Source organism: Zonotrichia albicollis, chromosome 16 (genome assembly GCF_047830755.1).
Source record: "Zonotrichia albicollis isolate bZonAlb1 chromosome 16, bZonAlb1.hap1, whole genome shotgun sequence".
NCBI classification, from domain to species: domain Eukaryota; kingdom Metazoa; phylum Chordata; class Aves; order Passeriformes; family Passerellidae; genus Zonotrichia; species Zonotrichia albicollis.
This window is the reverse complement of record NC_133834.1, coordinates 14,019,436-14,037,536: the sequence shown is the minus strand read 5'-3', so window position 1 is coordinate 14,037,536 and position 18,101 is coordinate 14,019,436. Positions and strand designations below refer to the sequence as shown.

At 51.1% G+C, this 18,101-nt stretch overlaps 1 protein-coding gene and 1 long non-coding RNA gene across 6 annotated transcripts in view; both read left to right on the top strand.

The window, feature by feature from the left end:
* Positions 1 to 28: 28 nt before the first annotated feature.
* LOC141731028 (uncharacterized) lies at positions 29 to 12,059 on the top strand. Its single transcript, XR_012582925.1, has 2 exons — positions 29 to 5,396; positions 8,445 to 12,059. It is a non-coding gene; the product is annotated as an uncharacterized LOC141731028 (long non-coding RNA).
* Positions 12,060 to 13,736: 1,677 nt separating this feature from the next.
* The window catches only part of CREBBP (CREB binding lysine acetyltransferase), a 99,220-nt gene continuing 94,855 nt past the window's right edge, over positions 13,737 to 18,101 (top strand). For all 5 annotated transcript variants that reach the window (XM_074552957.1, XM_074552956.1, XM_074552955.1 and 2 more), the window contains exon 1: positions 13,737 to 14,581. In XM_074552957.1, coding sequence (XP_074409058.1) covers positions 14,497 to 14,581 — 85 coding nt within the window. In that variant the 5' untranslated portion in view covers positions 13,737 to 14,496. The remainder of the gene's footprint in view (positions 14,582 to 18,101) is intronic.

Sequence of the window (18,101 nt, the reverse complement as noted above, 5' to 3'; positions counted from 1 at the left end):
GTGGGGTTGAGCCTCCTTCAGCCACAGCAGCGTCCTCCCAAGCTGATGTTCCAGTTTTGAGCTGGCATTCCTGCTTCCAGCAGCAGCTGAACTCCGCCATCTTACCTTTTCCATGACAAACAGCCGGCAGAAGATCCCAGCTCTTCACGGTGTCCCGGGGCAGATTCCTTCTCATCAGACAACCTGCCAGCCACTTCACCATGTCCTGGAGAGAAAGCATCATGTGTGGCTTCCTTACTCTGAAATCAGGCTGAGGAAAGGGACAGTATGGGTGGTAGGGGATGGGAAGCCTGTGTGTGTAAAGCCTTGAAAAAGACCTGAAACAAAAACAATTTTAAAAGCCAAACCAAACAAACAAACAACCAACCACAAAAAAGAGAGGATTTGATTATCTTTTAGCAGGTGGCATTTGGTGCCCCCATTGAAGGGGCAGCCCAGAAAGCCAGCATTATCCTGGGCTCATCCCACAGCATGGGCAGCAGGTGAGGGTGGGATTCAGGTGAGATCCCACCTGCAGAGCTGCCTCCAGTTCTGGGGCATCAGGAGGGTGTGGAGCTGCTGGAGAGAGTCCAGGGGAGCCCACGGAGATGCCCCAAGGATGGAGCCAGGCTGGGAGAGCTGGGGGTGCTCACCTGGAGAGGAGAAGCTCCAGGGACACCTCAGAGCCCCTGCCAGGGCCTGAAGGGGCTCCAGGAGAGCTGCAGAGGGACTGGGGACAAGGCATGGAGGGACAGGACACAGGGAATGGCTCCCACTGCCAGAGGGCAGGGATGGATGGGATATTGGGAATTGGGAATTGTTCCCTGGGAGGGTGGGCAGGCCCTGGCACAGGGTGCCCACCCTGGATCCCTGGCAGTGCCCAAGGCCAGGCTGGGCAGGGCTGGGAGCAGCCTGGGACAGTGGGAGGTGTCCCTGCCATGGCAGGGGTGGAACAAGAAGAGCTTTAAGGTCCCTTCCAACCCAAACTATTCCATATAAAGGGCTATGAAGGCGCTCAGGGGCTGCAGTGGGGGGGGTCTCTGGAAGACCCCAGCCCTACTGGTCTGTGCTTCTCCAGCATTTCAAGTCTGGAAGTTGATTTGGGCATTATTTTTAGGAATGATTGAGACTGAAGCAAAGAGGAGAACAGGGAACCCTGGTCTGCCATGCCTCCATCCACAGTGGGATTCTGCTCCAGCTGCTCCATGTGCTGAGATCCCCTTGACTCAAAATTGCTACGTGGCTGTGCACAGAAGGTGTGGGAGAGGGGGAGGTGGACATCAAAGACAGTTAAAGAAATGCAGTGGCTTTCACCCAAGGAAGAGCTGTACAGGCTGGGATGCTTCATCCAGGATGGGAAATGAGAAGTGAATAAGACAGAAAGCAGAAGAAGTGAAGGTTTCCCCAGGTCAGAGAAGTCTGAGTGAGTTTTCATGAAGACAGTAGGAGATCTCTGACACAAAGATTATCTTCTCCTGGAGCCAAGTGTAGGATTTGCAGACCTGCTTACTGGAAACACACCAAGACCATGGGGTTTTTTTGCCCTCAAAAGCAACTGAATTGTTTTGACCAAAATTCCCTGTTTTTCCGGTGTTTTCACTGTGATTCTGCCCCCAGAAGAGAGCATTTCATCTGCTGTGAGTAATGTGTGACAGTGCTGGAAGCAAAGGAAAATTGGGTTCTGTGAAGGATAGCGTCTTCAAATTTTGATCATGGAGAACAAGCCTCATTTATAATTACAAATATACACAGATTTGTACAATTACACATCCCAGCTGGCTCTGAGGGCAAGTGCTCAAGGTTGCCCCTCTTTTCCTGGAAGCACTGGCAATTTATTTGTGGGAAAACTTATTTTATATCCTTGGGAAAATCTAAGGGTGCTGCTGTTGCCCTCTGAGATGTTTTTAGGTCCTGCCCACGCCAGGAATGGCCACAGAGCTTTGCATCAGCAGGCAAAGGAGCAAGCACTGAAATATTAGAGAAGGAAAGGGAGGAATGGCTTCAGTCTTACAGATTCCTGCATAAAATAGAGGCTAAAGCACGTCTTCAAAATGATGGAGTGAGGACACTGCTCATTACATAAGGTTGTTGGGGGGAAAAAATAGGCTGATTTACATTTTTATAGGAAATAAAAGGAGGTTTGTGGGTGACATAGCACCTTCCTCTGAGAATGTCAGCGTGAGATAAGTGGGCTTCAAAGGGAAGAGTAACCATTTTCCTGCAGGGACAGAGTCCATCCCAGAGAGCTGAGTCTGGGAGAAAATGCTTTTGGAAGGAAATTTTTGTTGCTGTAACAGATACATTTATTTAGCACAATTCACATTGACTGCGGGGCTGCTACTTCTCATTTCTGCTGGTTCCTCTGAATTTTGGTGAAGCTTTGGGTAGCAGGAAAACCAAACTGCCTCTGTTTTGTGGATGTGGTGTTTTCAGAGCAGGAGAGGTCGATGTGCTTTTTCGGAATGGGGGGATTTTGGCAGGGTTGGAGTTTATGATACTTTAATTTCATTCACAGTGGGGTTTTAGCCTGGTTTCAGGTTGGTGGCCCTCTGAGATTTGCTGTGCTGTGCTTCAGATCCGTGGCTGTCTGGCAGAACAATTCCGGTTGCTCAAAAGCACCGATTAGCATAAATGAAGGAGTGGGTGAAATGTTCATTATATTGCCTACTGTCATGTTTGTGTACCAGATTTTGTTACCATCTGTCATTTCTGTTTTCTTGTTGTTGCCAAAAGTTGTCATTCTGAATGGAGGGTGGAGACTTATCTTCAAAAGCCAACATGAGATAATTTTAGGTACTTCAGGGCTCATGTGCTCCGTGCTGGGTGTCAGTGGCCCTCACGTACATCAGCCCCACGTGTCTTTGGTAAAATCTGGGCAATGGTTTAGTTAAAAGAGTTTTTGAAACCGTTGGGGTCATGCAAATGCACAATGTCTCTTGTTGTTTAGAAGGAGTATCTACTGCTTGCAATTGCAAAGAAAATCTTGAAAATAAAATATATTTTCCTGAATCTTAAAAGAAATACAGAGTACAGAGAAGGGTGTATGTGGGGACATGGCAGTGTTAAAATCCAAGCACTTGCCCGGAGATCTGACCGAGGGAAGCTCTGCTACAACTGCCTGCAGCATCCCCAGATAATTTGCAGAGATGTAAAGATCCCAGGGACTGAAGCTGGACAAATTCAACCTTGAAATGAGCCGCAGCTCTGGTGCAGGAGCGGTGGCTGCGTGCTGCGACAGCGCGCGAGGGGAGCGCTGCCTGCGCCGGGGCTCGCAGCCTTCCAGGCAAAATGAGCTCATTTCTGCCACAGGGTTTGAGTGCAGACTGGGAGGAAGGGCTCAGCCTGCAAGCACAGAGCTGGGAGGTGAAGCCACGAGGATTTCTTGCCTTGTCCAAGTGCTTTGGGATCATCCGGTCTGAAAGCTCAGAGGGAGGGGGCTCAGGGTGCCTGGATCATCCTCCTTTCATCGGGCCGGAGCGCCAGGCTGCTGCTGTGCACTGTCAGACCCTCCCTGGCAGTGCCAGGCCCATGCTGGCACCTCATCACTTCCCATGTCAGCCCACAGCAGCTCTGCTCTCCCCAGGGTTGCTGGGTTTTCATCTGGCCTGAGTGACAGGGCTCAATTAACCTGAAATGCAGTGACTTGTGACGTCCAAAAATGCAGAAAATGTGATCTAATTACTTCAACTGGACTTAAACTCCAGGAAACTACAAAGCCAGACAGTTTGGGGATGTTTTTTTGTTAGTTTGGGCTCAGCCAGTGGTGCAAAATCATAACCAAAGCCATGATGTGCCAGTGTTGTGGGAGTGCAGAGGATCACTGCTTCCTCCAGGAGAGCTGGGGCAGGAGGAGATGGAGCTGCCTGTGCTCTGGAAGCAGCAGAGATCACTCTAGACATCTCTGATCAAAGGCTGGGGGAAACCAGGACCATGCAATGACTGCAGTAGTTACTGGGTACTTCTTTGAAGATGTCTCAGGTGTCTGTAGTGTGTGTTATGATCTGTATATGCATCTTCCAGCGCCTAAAGGGGCTCCAGGAGAGCTGCAGAGGGAATTTAGACCAGGGCTGGAGGGACAGGACACAGGGAATGGCTCCCACTGCCAGAGGGCAGGGATGGATGGGATATTGGGAATTGGGAATTGTTCCCTGGGAGGGTGGGCAGGCCCTGGCACAGGGTGCCCACCCTGGATCCCTGACAGTGCCCAAGGCCAGGCTGGACAGAACCTGGGACAGTGGAAATTGTCCCTGCCCATGGCAGGGGTGGTGATGGATGGGCTTTAAGGTCCCTTCCAACCCAAACCAATCTCTGATTCTATGAAAGCTCTGTACTTTATCAAATCTTTGGGTACTTTTATAATACAGATTTGAGGTAACAGCTCTGTCATGCTTTAACACTTCAATAATGTAAATTGTCTTTCCTAGCTCAAATTCTCCCATATTTGATCTCTCCCAGAGGATAATTCTCCAAAGCTCATGAGCAAATTCCACCCGAGCCTTTCAGGATGCTGTGAACATCACTGACAGCCGTTGTGAAAAAGTTGGGTCTGGGTTTGTTTCACAAGTGTGAAATAAATTTCAGAGCTCTCATATTCAAACCAGCCTGGTAAATTGCCCTAAATGAGCACCAAGTGTCATCTTGTGTGGATGACAGAGGAAGCTGGAATGCAGCTGAGGAGCCTTTGGACAAGCAGGAAGAAGTGGGTTTGGGCCATGGGGAGTGGAGCTGCCCGGGCAGAGGGGCTGATTCACCAGGTGGGAGCATGCAGTGCATGTGGAGGAGCTGGGGTTTGGGATGAGGTGCAGGAGTTTGTCAGGCCCTGCTCCAGGATGACCATGATGGGACCTCCAGGCTGGGTGGTTCACAGCTGATCTGGCTCCACTTCCCTGGTAAGCACAAGGCTGGGATAAGCTCATATGGGGTGGAAGAAAAGCAGGAAAAAGGGAATTTCTCATCTTAACACCTAATGTGCTGCTGGCTTAAGACAGGCAGACAAGTGACCTCAGCTGACCTAAGATGGAAGCACAGAGCACATCAACAGCCAAGCCATGACACTCCACACTGCAGGAATGAACCATGAATGGAATGAACCATGGTGCCCAAGGTGGACAGCTTGGGGTGAAAAGTTAATCCTGATATAATTAGAGACAGCCTTGAAACAGCAAAATCGTGGAGTCACAGGGTGAGATGCCAGCAAGACCTTGCAGTGTGTCAAGTCCTGCAGGAATGGGACAGGAGTGTAACAGAAATCATCTGCCTCATGCTTCAAAGGATGGAGCAGATCCTGAGAGAGCTGGGGAAGGTTTCTTTGTCCACCCAGTGAGGTGCTTGGCCTTGAGGAACTCAGGCAAGAATATCATGTCCAACCAAGGACACAAAACCCAAACAAATTAAAATGCATCTGGACTGATGTGCAGGTACGTTAAAAGAGTTTCCTGACCTTTACAGGGATTGTTTTATTCCCTGGAGCATCACATTTTATTACTCTAGCCTTTTACATAATTTATCATAGAAAAATATTATTTTGGCTGTAAAACTATTTGCCTTCATTTAAGCTCTGTGACAGCATTTAACTTTCTGGTCCTTTTTGAAACTAATTTCCCCAGGCAAATTACATCCTGTGCCAAGAGATTCTTGTCATTAATGTCACAGAATGGGACACCACAGCTGAAGGTGGGGGAGGTTGGTGGGGGGTGGTCATTTCTTTGATAACCTTTATAGCAACAGAGCAGAGCACCTCATTGGAATCATTCTCTCCCAGGTTTCCATCCCATTTTATCCTGTGCTGGTTATCACCATCACCTCAGTCACTTTGCTGCCCTGCTGTGATCCCTTTAATCAGAACAGGGTGCCAGAGAAGCTGTGGCTGCCCCTTCCCTGGGAGGGTTCAAGGCTGGGTTGGATAAAGCTTGGAGCAGCCTGGGACAGTGGAAGGTGTCCCTGCCCATGGCAGGGGGTGGAATGGGATGGTCTTCAAAGTCCCTTCCAAACCAGTCTGTCATTCCATATTTCTGTGAGCTAGAAGCCATAATGACAATAATTATTCTACTTTCACCTGAGCCCATTATTTAGGAGCTCATGCAAACTTGCAGTGAAAGGTGATTAATGCTGAAAAAAGGTTTTCCAGCTAATGTTGTGTTTGGGAGACACTCTGGACTGAGTCACCAGGAGAGGTTTGGGTTTGGCTCTGAGCTGGGCACCCAAGAAGTGCCAGGTGTGATTCAGGCAGCCAAAACAAGGTGATAGGAGGGATGCAAGATGTGTCCAACTGGGGTGCATGAGAGCCAGGCTGCCCAAGGAGCTGCCTGAGAGAACCACAGGCCTGGAGAAATAGAGGAGCCTTTCAACTGGTTGTTGCCAGAACAGGAAAAAATAAAGATTTTGTTTTGAATCAAACGTGAAAATTTTGCTGAAGGAGAAGGTGAGTAGATTGATGTGTTTTAGTCATTTTCTTACTCCCTTTATTTTCCCTGTCTTTTCTTACTCCCTTTATTTTCCCAGTTTTGGAGATAAAAGCTGTTTTTAAAGTTTTGCTCACACAACAGGGAAATTAGATGTTTTCATAATCAATTAATAAATCAGAAGGTTTCTAAATTCTGAAAGCTGAAAATTTGAGGGGTTTTCTGAGTAGTTACTGAAGCCCTGAACACACCAGAATTACCTGCAGAGGGTGAAGCTTTCCACAAACAACTTATCTGCTAGGAAAAGGGTGAAAAGAGCCATCACCATCCATTTTATGGGGCAATGTGGGGCTGAGCCAGTCCCACTTTCTACTGGTCCCAAACCAGTGAGCATTGAGCTTCAAACTCCTGCAAGAGTTGTTCTTTTTTTTACCCAAAACAAGGAAAAAACTCTTGTGGTGGGGGAAGAGCAAGGCTGGAGGCACAAACAGGCAGTTAATGTATTCCTCTTGTCAGCCCAGCTCAATGCCCTCCCTGCCCTGATGAATATTGAAGAATTTCATACAAATTGGAACTGGTTCAGCAGGACAGTTTTCCAAGACCCAGCCCAGAAAGGCTTCCTGGTCACGGCTGGGGGCCCTTTCCTCTAAGGGAGGAGTGCACAGTCTGCAGGAAGAAATTCTTCCCTGGCAGGGTGGGCAGCCCTGGCACAGGTGCCCAGAGCAGCTGTGGCTGCCCCTGGATCCCTGGCAGTGCCCAAGGCCAGGCTGGATGGGGATTGGAGCAGCCTGGGATGGTGGGAGGTGTCCCTGCCATGGCACAGGGTTGGAGCAAAAGGGGCTTTAAGGTCTCTTCCCACCATCCCAGGGAAGAACTCAGGGCAGCCACCTGAGTCTGTGCCATTCTCCAAGAACTTGGGCACAGTTAACTCTTGGAGCCTCATGCAGAGGGTGAGGGACCCGTCTGCCACCTAAATCCAAAACATTTCACAGCTGGCTTTTAACTCAGCAGAGACAGAGAGAGGCTGACACTGCAGAAGAGCTCGGGGTTGCTCTCTAGATGACTACAGGAGTTCAGCAGAATCTCTGATGTAAAATAAAGTTTTTCAAGAGTTGTGATGAGTTGAATCTGCAGCAAAAGCTTAAAAGCTAGTGTGGGAGCCAGGATGAACACTGAGAAGGTACAGAGAGTTTCCCAGGAATGAAGCTCCTTGAGATAACCAAGCCTTGCACTTTTAAAGCAAGAAGAGAAGAGGCAGAGGGACAGGCAAAGCTGAATGGAGGAATTGCAGAGCCATTCTGTTGTGGCTGCCTCCACCAACCAGGACAAGGGCACAGCAGGGAAAAATGCCACCAGTGTCCCCATGGCCTAGCTTGACAGGGGCTCAGCAGAGTTTTGCACACAGGTCACTAACAGGATGGTGATGGGACTGTGAGCTTGGCCAGAGCTTTCTTGGGAACACCAGATTTTACTGCAGTAAAAAATAAGGATGGTCAGCCAGTACACAAGGAGGGCATTTCCAAATGTGATCCCAGACACTCACCTGAAGTCACTGCATTGCTGTGAGCATTACTACTGATTAAAAAAAAATGCAAGCTATATGTAGAGACAGAAAAAAAAAAAAAGAACTGTGAGATTTATGGTAATGAATTACTTCCACAAAAGACATATGCAGTGTGTCCAAGTAGGTTAATAAATGCTTGGATGGCATTGAATTGAAAGGAGCAATGCTTAGTGTGGTCAAAAGTGCTGAGCACTTGATTACCACAAGGATAGTGTTGTTTGGAAGGGACCTTAAACCTTATTTTGTTCTACCCCTCTGCCATGGCAGGGACACCTTCCACCAGCCCAGGCTGCTCCAAGCCCCATCCTTGGACACCTCCAGGGATCCAGGGGCAGCCACAGCTGCTCTGAACACCCTGTGCCAGGGCCTGCCCACCCTCACAAGGCAGATTTTCCCCCTAATATCAAAGCTAAACCTACTCTCAGTCTGAACCCATTCCCCCTTGTCCTGTCACTACATGCTCTTGTAAATAAATAATCTTGTCCCATCCTTCCTTTCAGTTCCCTGCAGGTACTGGAAGACCTTGTCTCTGTGATGCCATCATGGAATGAGCAGAGGACAGAAATGGCATGGGAGGAATCTGGAGACCTTTCAAGGGATGAGGAATCACCCAATCCCTCAGGTTTGAAGGTGCTGACTGGGCACTGCTCTGAGCTGTGTGGAGGGAGCAGAATGAATGGAGGGAAGCACCAGCCCTGGTGGGAAGGATGAGGTCTTGCTCCGAGGTTCAGGCAAGAGGTGGAGCCCGAGTGGATTTGGCAGAGGGAGTGTGAGCAGTGCTCACTCCTGAGCTCACAGCTCAGCACCCAGGCTCAGCCTGAGCATCTGGGATTCAGCTCATGCCAGGCTGGGAGTGGCAGCCCTGCAAGAGCTTGTGAATGCCCTCTCCTGCTGATGGTGCAATGGGAAGGCCACATCTTTAACCAGGGGACGAGGCAGGGAGGTGGGAAACACTGAAATCTTCCCCTCTCAGGTGGCCAGAGTGTATCTGTGGGCATCCTGCCTTTCTCTGTGCTCAGGAAGGGACCTTCACCATAATCTGCAGCAGAAAAATGTTCTGTGTCTTTTTTTTTTTGGCCCATGTTGGCTGAAACCGCCCATAAACCACTAATTGCCACTGCTAAAAGGGAGCTGGCAGACATGAAATTTGCCCAGATTACCCAGATTACTATTTTATGGGTAGAAATATGATTTTCAAACTGTCTGTAGGGCAGGTTGCAAGCTGGTGTCAGAGAGATGAGAAACCATCATGTAGCAGAGCCCAAAGACAGACATTTTTTGGTAGCAGTTTACTTTAAAAATAAAGCAAATGGATTATTGTGTCTCAGATAAAGTCTGATACTCGTCAAGCAACAACCCTGAATGAGAGCACAAAGATTTATAGAGATTTTTCTTAATAGTTTGTCAGGCATGGCAAAGTTACAGGCAACTTCAGCAAAAAGGCTTCACATTTGGGACTTGAGAAAGCAGGACCCCTCAGAGTGACAGATTCAATTATGCTGATGGCAGAAGATTCTGTTTTTCCTGAACTGCTACTCTTGCTTTGGTGAGATAGCCTTACCCATTGCTTGGGGGATTTCTCCACATCAGAGTTAGATGGTCCTGACAGATGATGGGCAGGATTCTGAGCAATTTGCTGAAAAGTCCAAGTCTGCATCCAGTCCCCATGAGACTCTACTCAACAAGTAGGTAGGAAATGGCTTTACATTAAATAAAAACTTAATGAAAAGGAGAGCAGAATCACATCTGATTGGTGCTTGTAGGGTATCACCCACAGAACGTGTTTAGCCACCTGCAAATACTCTTTCAGCATGAAATGAAGCAAGGAGACCCTTTAGGATGTGTGTCAATCCCTGCAGCCCAAGGAGCCAAGGGTTTGCAGAAGTTCACAGGCACAGAGCTGAACACAAAGCAGTGCTGTGATTGCGGTCCCTGGGTTACCACCACTTCCTGAACACCACGGAATTCACACACACAATGAAAATCAGAAGCCAGAAACAACAGAGATTTCACATCAAATTGCTCCACAATCCCATGAGTGCAGGGTGTGTGTAACCAGAAGTGCCTGGAGAAAGAATAAGGCAGCACCTTCTGCAGCAGCCAGGAGGAGAGGAGACAACAGGCTCTGGGCTTTGCTTCTATCCTGGAACAGCTCTGGCAGCACATGGGGATGGTAAGGCCACCAAGTGCTGGGACAAAACATTACCAGGAAAAACAGACTGCCATTCCCAATGAGAACTCCTCTGATGGTGCCACAGTGACTACAAGTTACAGGGCAGAGCTCCTCAGAAGTTATTCAAACACTGCTAATTGTTTGGCTGTCAGGTTTTGAGGTCACAAGCTATAGAAATGATACTTCCATGTTTTGGGTGGGGAAGGAAGGTAGGATCTCAGGAACTGTGTCTTTAAGCAGCTTAGTTCTGGAGACAGGAAGTCTGGCCATGGGCTGCAGCAGTGCAGATTTTATTATGCAATTTCTCCTGGAACTAGTCCCTGAATAAAGGAGTTATCCATTAAGCACCTGCTTCACCCTCCCTCCTGAGCACCACAAACGAAGGTCTCAGGAATCCTTTCAAGAGTTTACCCATCAGCAGGGGAGCAGGAAGCCATGCACTGGGGTCCAGACTGGGAATATTGGTGTATTTGATATACAGTGTCTTTCAAAGGGCTTCTCTTCATTAAATCCTCCTACTCTGTTTGAGCTTGCTCCATGTTTGGCATTACTACTGGGTGAGGCCATCCAAGTCTTGCAATACTGACACCGAAGGGCTGTGGTACCCAGGCTACTCTTAGGCCTTCAGGGCATTTAATCACAGCCCTCTTTCCAAGGGGCAGTGGATAACAGCCAAGTCTTCCTCTTCCTCCTGCCCTTAACCCAGTGCTGTTCTGATCCCATGGAGGGGCAGCTGGGGCCATCCTAAGGGGACATTGCAGCACAGAGAAGCTGCAGGACACAGTGACAATAGGATCCTCCTCCTCTGCCCTTTCTGCCTGGGGTAAAGGATTCCCTCCCTCCAGAGCATCTCCTTTCCCTCCCACTCTGCTCCTGGGACTTCACCCATGTGGCAAGCCTGGCACTTGCTGTAAAGACAGAGGAGCTCTCCCAGCCAGTCATGGCCTCCATGCATCCTCTGCTTGTCTCCCAGCTGTGGGTACATGGCATTTCCTTCAGAGGCACCAACACAGCAGCTCCTGTCACAGCACTGGGACTGTCAGTGGCTGTGTGCTCAGGGCTGCACTACTGGTGTAACATGGGGGTGTTGCCATGAACATCCTCTGGAGAGGGGCAGTAGCTGTGGGACCGCTCAGGATCTGTCCCCAGGGGTAAAATCTCCATCCTGACTTTATCCCAGAGCTGCAGAGTTAGTGCAGCACCAGGGAAGGGGTCGTGAGGGGAGCAAAGTGCTATGGAGGGCTCCTGGTGTCAGCCATATCCATAAGTGATGTAATTGTAGAAGCACAGACTCGTTTGGGTTTGAGGGACTTTAAACACCAGCTCATTCCACCTCCCTGCCCTGGGCAGGGACACCTTCCACTAGCTCAGGGTGCCCAGGCTGCAATGACCAAGGCAAGCACAAATTGTGATTCAAGATGCAGTTCAAAACACACCAACCAATCTTGTTAAAAAGTTCAAGCAGGAGCCAGAAAAAGACACTGCTGTGCTCAGCTGTGCCTTAGAGTCTGACCTGACTCCCACCCCTCACCTCCAACAGCACAACATTTTCCTTTCCACTGGGAGACATTGAACCCGTCCCACACTGAAACATCCTGAAACAGATGGGAACTCACTGCTTTAGAAGGAAATTAAAGCAGGCACAACCAGGGAGCCCTTACTTGTGCAACTAATCAGTAATACAGTGATAGACCCAGAGGCCTGACAGAGACCTCCACGTGATTACAGCCAGACCTCAGCAAGGACGGGTACCATGTAAATAAATACAGAATTTGCAAGTAAATGTAATGAAATTCATGTAAATGTAGAAGTAAATGTAATGAATTCGAGTTTTGCAGTAAACAAAAGGCAGACTTACTCTTTGCAAAGGAATCTGTCATTATAGATCTCCTTTAAATCAATAAATTATTGCTGTTGAATCCATCTCAGCTTATGGAGCTCATCCTCAGACTTGTGTCCAGATCTTCTCCAGCCTCTCCTCCCATTGTGGCTGCCCTTGGAGGATATTCCAGCATGAAGGTGATGAAAACAGCCCCAAGCAACCAGTTTGGGTACAAGGAGCTCTGCTGCCACACACGTCACCGGGGCTTATAGGACCTGATTCTCAGGTTGGGAACCAGTATGGAAATCCATGGAACTACCTGAGCTCCAGTCTTCTAAACCTGTTTTGGGCTGGGGAAGTCTGTCTAGACAGGGCAGAAAGTGTTTGTGAAGTGAGGCTGGGTTTGGTGCTGGTGCCTGAGAGTGGGTCAGCTCTGATGGGACACTTGCCCTTGTGTGTGGCTGCTCTGAGGGCATGGGGGAAAATGGGGGCACTGAGGGGGAGCTTGGGAAGGGATGTTGTGAAGGGGACATTGAGAGGGAATGGCCACAGTGGGGGACATTGAGAGGGGAAACTGACTGAGAGGAAAAAACAGAGAGGGGACACTCTGAGGGGGACATTGAGAGATCATCTCTGTGGGACTGACTGAGAGGGGAAGTTGAGAGGTGACTGAGGGGAAACTGAGAAGGGAGGTTGTGAAGGGGGCATTGAGAGGGGACATCCATGGTGAGACTGAGAAGGCAGACTGGAAATGTAACTGAGGGAAAACTGAGGACGACTCAGGGAGAGACTGAGGGGACATCCACAGTGGGATTGAGAGGAGAGACTGGGGTGGGGGCTTTGAGGAGTATGAGGGGAGGAAAGACCGTGAGGGGGCATTGAGCCATCCACGGTGGGACTGAAAAGGGAGATTGTGGGGGTGACTCTGAAAGGACTGAGGGGAAGGAGGGGGTCCTGGGGAGACATGGAGGGGGCACTGCAACATCTGAGGGGAGTCAGAGAGAGGACCGTGGGGGGAGACTGGTGAACAACTGAAGCGAGGGCTCTGAGGGGAGACTCTGAAGGGCCAATGAGCCGCCCATGGTGGGACTGCGAGGGGGGATTGTGGGGGTCACTACGAGGAGACCGAGGAGAGAGGGGGACTGTGGGGAGACTTGAAGGGGTCGCTGTGAGGGGAGCACTGAGACAGCTCTGGTGGGACTGAGGGGAGACTGCGGGGGACTCTGTGAGGGGGGAACAGACACCTGAGGGGAGTCGGAACACTGTGAGGGGACAGCTCGGGGGTCGTGAGGAGCCCCAACAGGAGCAAACAGAAAATACCGAGGCGAGGACTTGGAGGGGGACAAATGCACTCTGAGGGGATGCAGGGAGACTGTGAGGGGGCACCGGGAGGAGGCACCTGAGGGCAGTTTGGAGGAGAAGAAATGCACTCTGAGGGGACTGAAGGGAGACTATGAGGGGGCACCGGGAAGAGGCACCTGAGGGCAGACGGAGAAGGGACGCTGTGAGGGGGTACTACGGGGGGCAGCCCCGACCGAAGCAAACAGGGCAGACCGAGGCAATGGCGGAGAGCGAGCGCACGGCACCCCAGGCACGGTGTATGTACCGGGGTCGCCGCCCGACCCCCCCCGCCGTTCCCGAGCCCCTCAGCGGAGCAACTGAGGACGGCGCCGAGCGCTTCCGGCGCCGCGCGCGCCTTTCCGGCAGGGCGGGGCCGCGCCGCGAGCGCGGTGACGCAGCGCGCAGGCCCCGCCCCCGCCCCGCCCCCGAGGGCTCTGGAAAAGAGAAGAGAAAAAAAAACTTTTTTTTTTAATTGAGGAATCAACAGCCGCCATCTTGTCGCGGAGCCGGAGCGCGGCGCGGGCGGAGCGGGCCGGGCCGGGCCGGGCCGGGGCAGCGGGGCCGCCCCGCCGCCGCACGGGGCAGCCGCGCCGAGCGCCGCCGACGCGCACAGGGGGCTCGAGCCAGCGGGGCGCAGCCGCCCGGAGCCAACCGACCGCCGCCGCCGCCACCGGGAGCCGCCGCCGCCGCCGCGCCGCGCTCATTGTTTTGGGGCGTTTTTGGGGGGTCGGCGCGTTTTTCCGCTTTTTGGTGATTTTTTTTCCTTTTTTTTAATTTTTGCCCCCCCCCCCCCCCGCTCCCTTCTCTTCTCCTCCCCCCCCTCCTCCCTCCCCTACCTCGGCCGCGGGCGGGCGGCGGGCGGGGGCCGGGGCGAAGCCGCCGCCGCGGAGGGGAGGGGACGGGGCGAGGCGAGGGGAGCGTGTGGGGGGGCGGAATGCGCCCCGAGTGACGGCCTGAGCCGCCATCCGGGCACCGCGGCGGGGGGAGCGCCCGGGAGGAGCGCGGCCGGCAGGGAGGGGGCGCTGGGCCCTTCGCTCCCCGCCCCGAGCCCTCCTCCCTGCGGCCTGCGGCGGCCCGGCATGGGGGAGCGGGGGCGGCCGGCCGGGCACTGAGCGGCGCTGTTGGGTTCCCGTGCGGCGGAGGAGCGGGGACAGCGAGCTCGGCCCCCCCCGAGCACCCCCCGACAACGATCACCGGCTCCGCCGCTCCGGCCACCATGGCGGAGAACTTACTCGACGGGCCGCCCAACCCCAAGCGAGCCAAGCTCAACTCGCCGGGCTTCTCCGCCAGCGATAGCACAGGTAAGGCCGCGGGGGTGGCTCGGGTGGGGCTCCACGGCGGTTCTCCCCCCCACACCTCCCCGCCCCTAGCGCCCCGCCGGAGGGGGGGGCCCGGGGCCCGCCCGCCCTGCCGCGGTTCCTGGCGGGGGTGGGTTGGGCCTCCTGCAGTCGAAGTTACCGGGCGGGACCCGTACGCCAAGTACCGTCCCGGCTATAAATAGCGGTTGGAAAGAGACGTTTTTTGAGTTGAGTTTCCCTTCTTTTCCTTCATCATCTTGGTTTTTAGTGCCTCGGTTTGGGTGATGGGGGTGGACAGGTGAGTGGGGTGTGGGTAGGGAAGGAGAAGGGCCAGGCATGGGAAGCACCGACCGTCCTGCTTATTGTACAATCATGGAATGGTTCGGCTTGGAAGGGACCTTAACGTCCGTCTTGTTCCATCTCCTGCCATGGCAGGGACACCTTCCACTATCCCAGGGTGCTCCGAGCTCCGTCCAGCCTGGCCTTGGGCACTTCCATGCGTGGGGCAGCCGCAGCTTCTCTCGGCAGCCTGTGCGAGGGCCTCGCTATCGTCAAAGGAAGGAATTGCTCCCCGATACAGATTCTAAATCTACCCTCCTTCAGCTTAAAGCTGAAGATGCCTTCTTGGAAGGGTAGTTGAGGTTTCTGTCTACTCCTTAAACCCCACAGATTACCCACAGCTAATAGCCCTATACAGGCTTTTTCACTGTGCCCCTGTGTGCGACACACTACGGAATAAAAACTCCTTAATAGCTTCTTAGTCATAGAATGATTTGGGTTGGAAAGGACCTTGAAGACCATCTAATTCTCCCCTCCAGTTAATACTTTGTGCTTCTTTTTACCTCCCAACCCGTGACCGAGGTTTTAAGGTGTTTGGCTTAAACTGTTTCAAGCATTTTTCCTTTAAACCCCAACCGATTTGCCGATAATAATTGAAGTTGTGGGGTTGCTCGCATGCCGAAATGCCCGGCAACCTGGCAGTCACTGCGACTTATCCGTGTCGTGTAGTGTCTCTGGCGTGCCTTTTTCTTCAATTGTGATGGATTTGTAGATAACAAAACACATCAAAATGTCTCGTTTCCAGCCAGTGTGTGCCCGTTGTAAACACACACGTGTGTGCACAAGCGCATGTGTGCCTGCACCGGCCTCTCCCGGTGTTCCGACTGCTTCAATCCCTGAAAGAGTGCTTTCAGAACAACACGAAGTCTGTTGCACTTGAATTTCTGCTTTCAGAGATTAATGAATCTTGTGGAAAAGATAGTGATAAGTTAATCATGCTGTGCCTGCTGTGTTTTCATAGACTGAAAAAAAAATATTACTATAATTGAGCTGATAAATTCTGTGGGTTTTTTCGTCTTGCTCAATCTGCATTTGGCAACACTTTACAGATGCTTCGGTCCTTTAGGGGTTTTTTATGGAAACCTTCTCGTCTCAGCCCGCAAATAAATGAAACAAGCGAGAAAGAAACAGTATCGAGTAAGAATTGTCAGGGAATATCTAGGTGAGGTCTTGTGATTGAACCGTGTTAATCCCTGGTGTAGAAGCACTGGAATATATGGAAGGCTGATACCCAAGTTGCTGCGAAATGCTCTTTGTAACTCAGAACAAATACAGTTTATAGTTCTTTAATTCTTCAGCGAGACATTTTAGACTCTCCTGGTAGCCAGTGTCTTGGTTTGGGTTTTTTTTTTTCCTTTCTTCTTTCTTTTTTGAAGTTCACTTGGGCTGTTCTGGAATGCTTCAGTCTTAATTACGTCCTGTTCAGCAAGTTCTCGTGTGTCTCGGGGAGCTGTGTGTGCTGCTGGATATGTGAACTCCAGCATCTGCAGAAAGTTCTGCAGGGCTCAGGAGGCCTGGGGGCACTGGCATGGCAAACCCCAAGTTCTGTTCTGGACAAGGAGTTCTGTCATCATCCTGCTGTTCCATAGGCAAAAGTACCTCTCTGCCAAGGGTGCGGGTAATGTTTGTGCACTTAAAGAGAGGCTTGTTTTTAGGAAAAGGCACTTCTAGGTTTGTTGCCAGCAGTTAATGCTTCTCGTTGAAGGATCGCTGAAGGTTTCCGTGCATTGTGGCAGGCGATACAAATAGTTTGAGTAGTGATTGCTGTCAAATGCCTGCTCCTGGAACTAAACCAGGCTGCTCCCTGCTGCTGGGGCTTAAATGGAAAAGTTCTGTTGCAGCCTGGAAAGTGGCCTTAGTGATCGGGGGAGCCTGGGGAAGATGGGTGTGAGGATTTAGCCGTGAGTTGAGCAGAATTACTGTAATTGCAGTGGCAGCCCCGCACGGGTGGCTGCTGTGGCTGCCGTGAGCAGGACGTGCTTTCACAGCCGCCGCGTCGGGCCCGGCTGAGCAGTTTGGCTCAAGCCTGCAAATGCTCACACCCGAGGCTCTGATGGCAGGCCTGAACATTGGGCAGAAAGCAACTGCTCACCTCCTTGTTTATATTGCTCTTGATGCTTTGATGCGGTGATGTTAAGCAACTCCTTTTGTCAGGGTAAGTTTTAGCTGCCTTTAATCTTTCTGATAAAAATAGCTTCTCAGCTTACCGGGGCAAAGTTTGTGCCGTTGAAATTGGTGTGTTTACCTTCTGAAAATATGGCCTTTTCTGTTAAACCTAAGCAGCTAAATCCACTGTCTGGCCTTGCAGAAGGGTGCAGAGATGAAAGGATAACAGAAATGGGTGCTGTGACCATCGTTAAGTTTCATGATAGTCTCATTTCGCACTTGCCCTGCTGCTCTTTGTATCAATAAGGAAGGTTAAGACTCCTGGCTGTTAACTTCTCTTGCCATTGCTGGGCTGTATTGAACGAGCTGACTGCTGTGGTAAAATGTCTGTGGGAAAGATTTTTCCTTGTCTAGCCGGGTAGGAGTAGTGCTTTTGTCTAATTACTGCTTTATTGGATACACAGGCGTTTTCATACCTAAACATTTGTCTCTGCGGCTGTTGTGAGATGTTCTCATCCAGCGCCGCAGAATAAACAAGGGACTCCTACAAAAAGTAGAATTACAGTAACTTTGCTTATGGCAGTGTGTTATTTCAGTGCTGATTGTTTTGTACATTGCTGGCATTGGTCCTTCAGCAGAATGTACACAGACCTGGCAGCGTTCTCGAGCTGCTCTCGGGCTGGTTGGGAAAAACGTGCCTGAATGGAGCAGCAGCACAGCTGGAGGTGTTCAGGGGCCCCTGGACTGTGGTTCCTTCTGCAGGTAGCTCAGTGAGGGTCTGAGTTTCACTAAAGTCATGCTTCTGTCTGCCTTCATTGTGTTCCCTGCAGCTTCTGCTGCTGTGGTGCTGCACCAGTTCCAGAAACAACACAGCGTAATCTGGGCCAGAGCAGAGGGTGTCCCTGCCGGCATCAGGAGCTAACAAATTCCTAAACTAGGTGAAGTTGGGAAGAAGGTGAGATGAGCAGTTTCCAAAGTCCATTAGAGCTAGGTTTTCACTTCACACTTCCTTGTGTAGGGGCTTTTGTTGATTTTTAATTCTTTTTTCCTTCATAACTTCTGATCCTGCACAGATGAA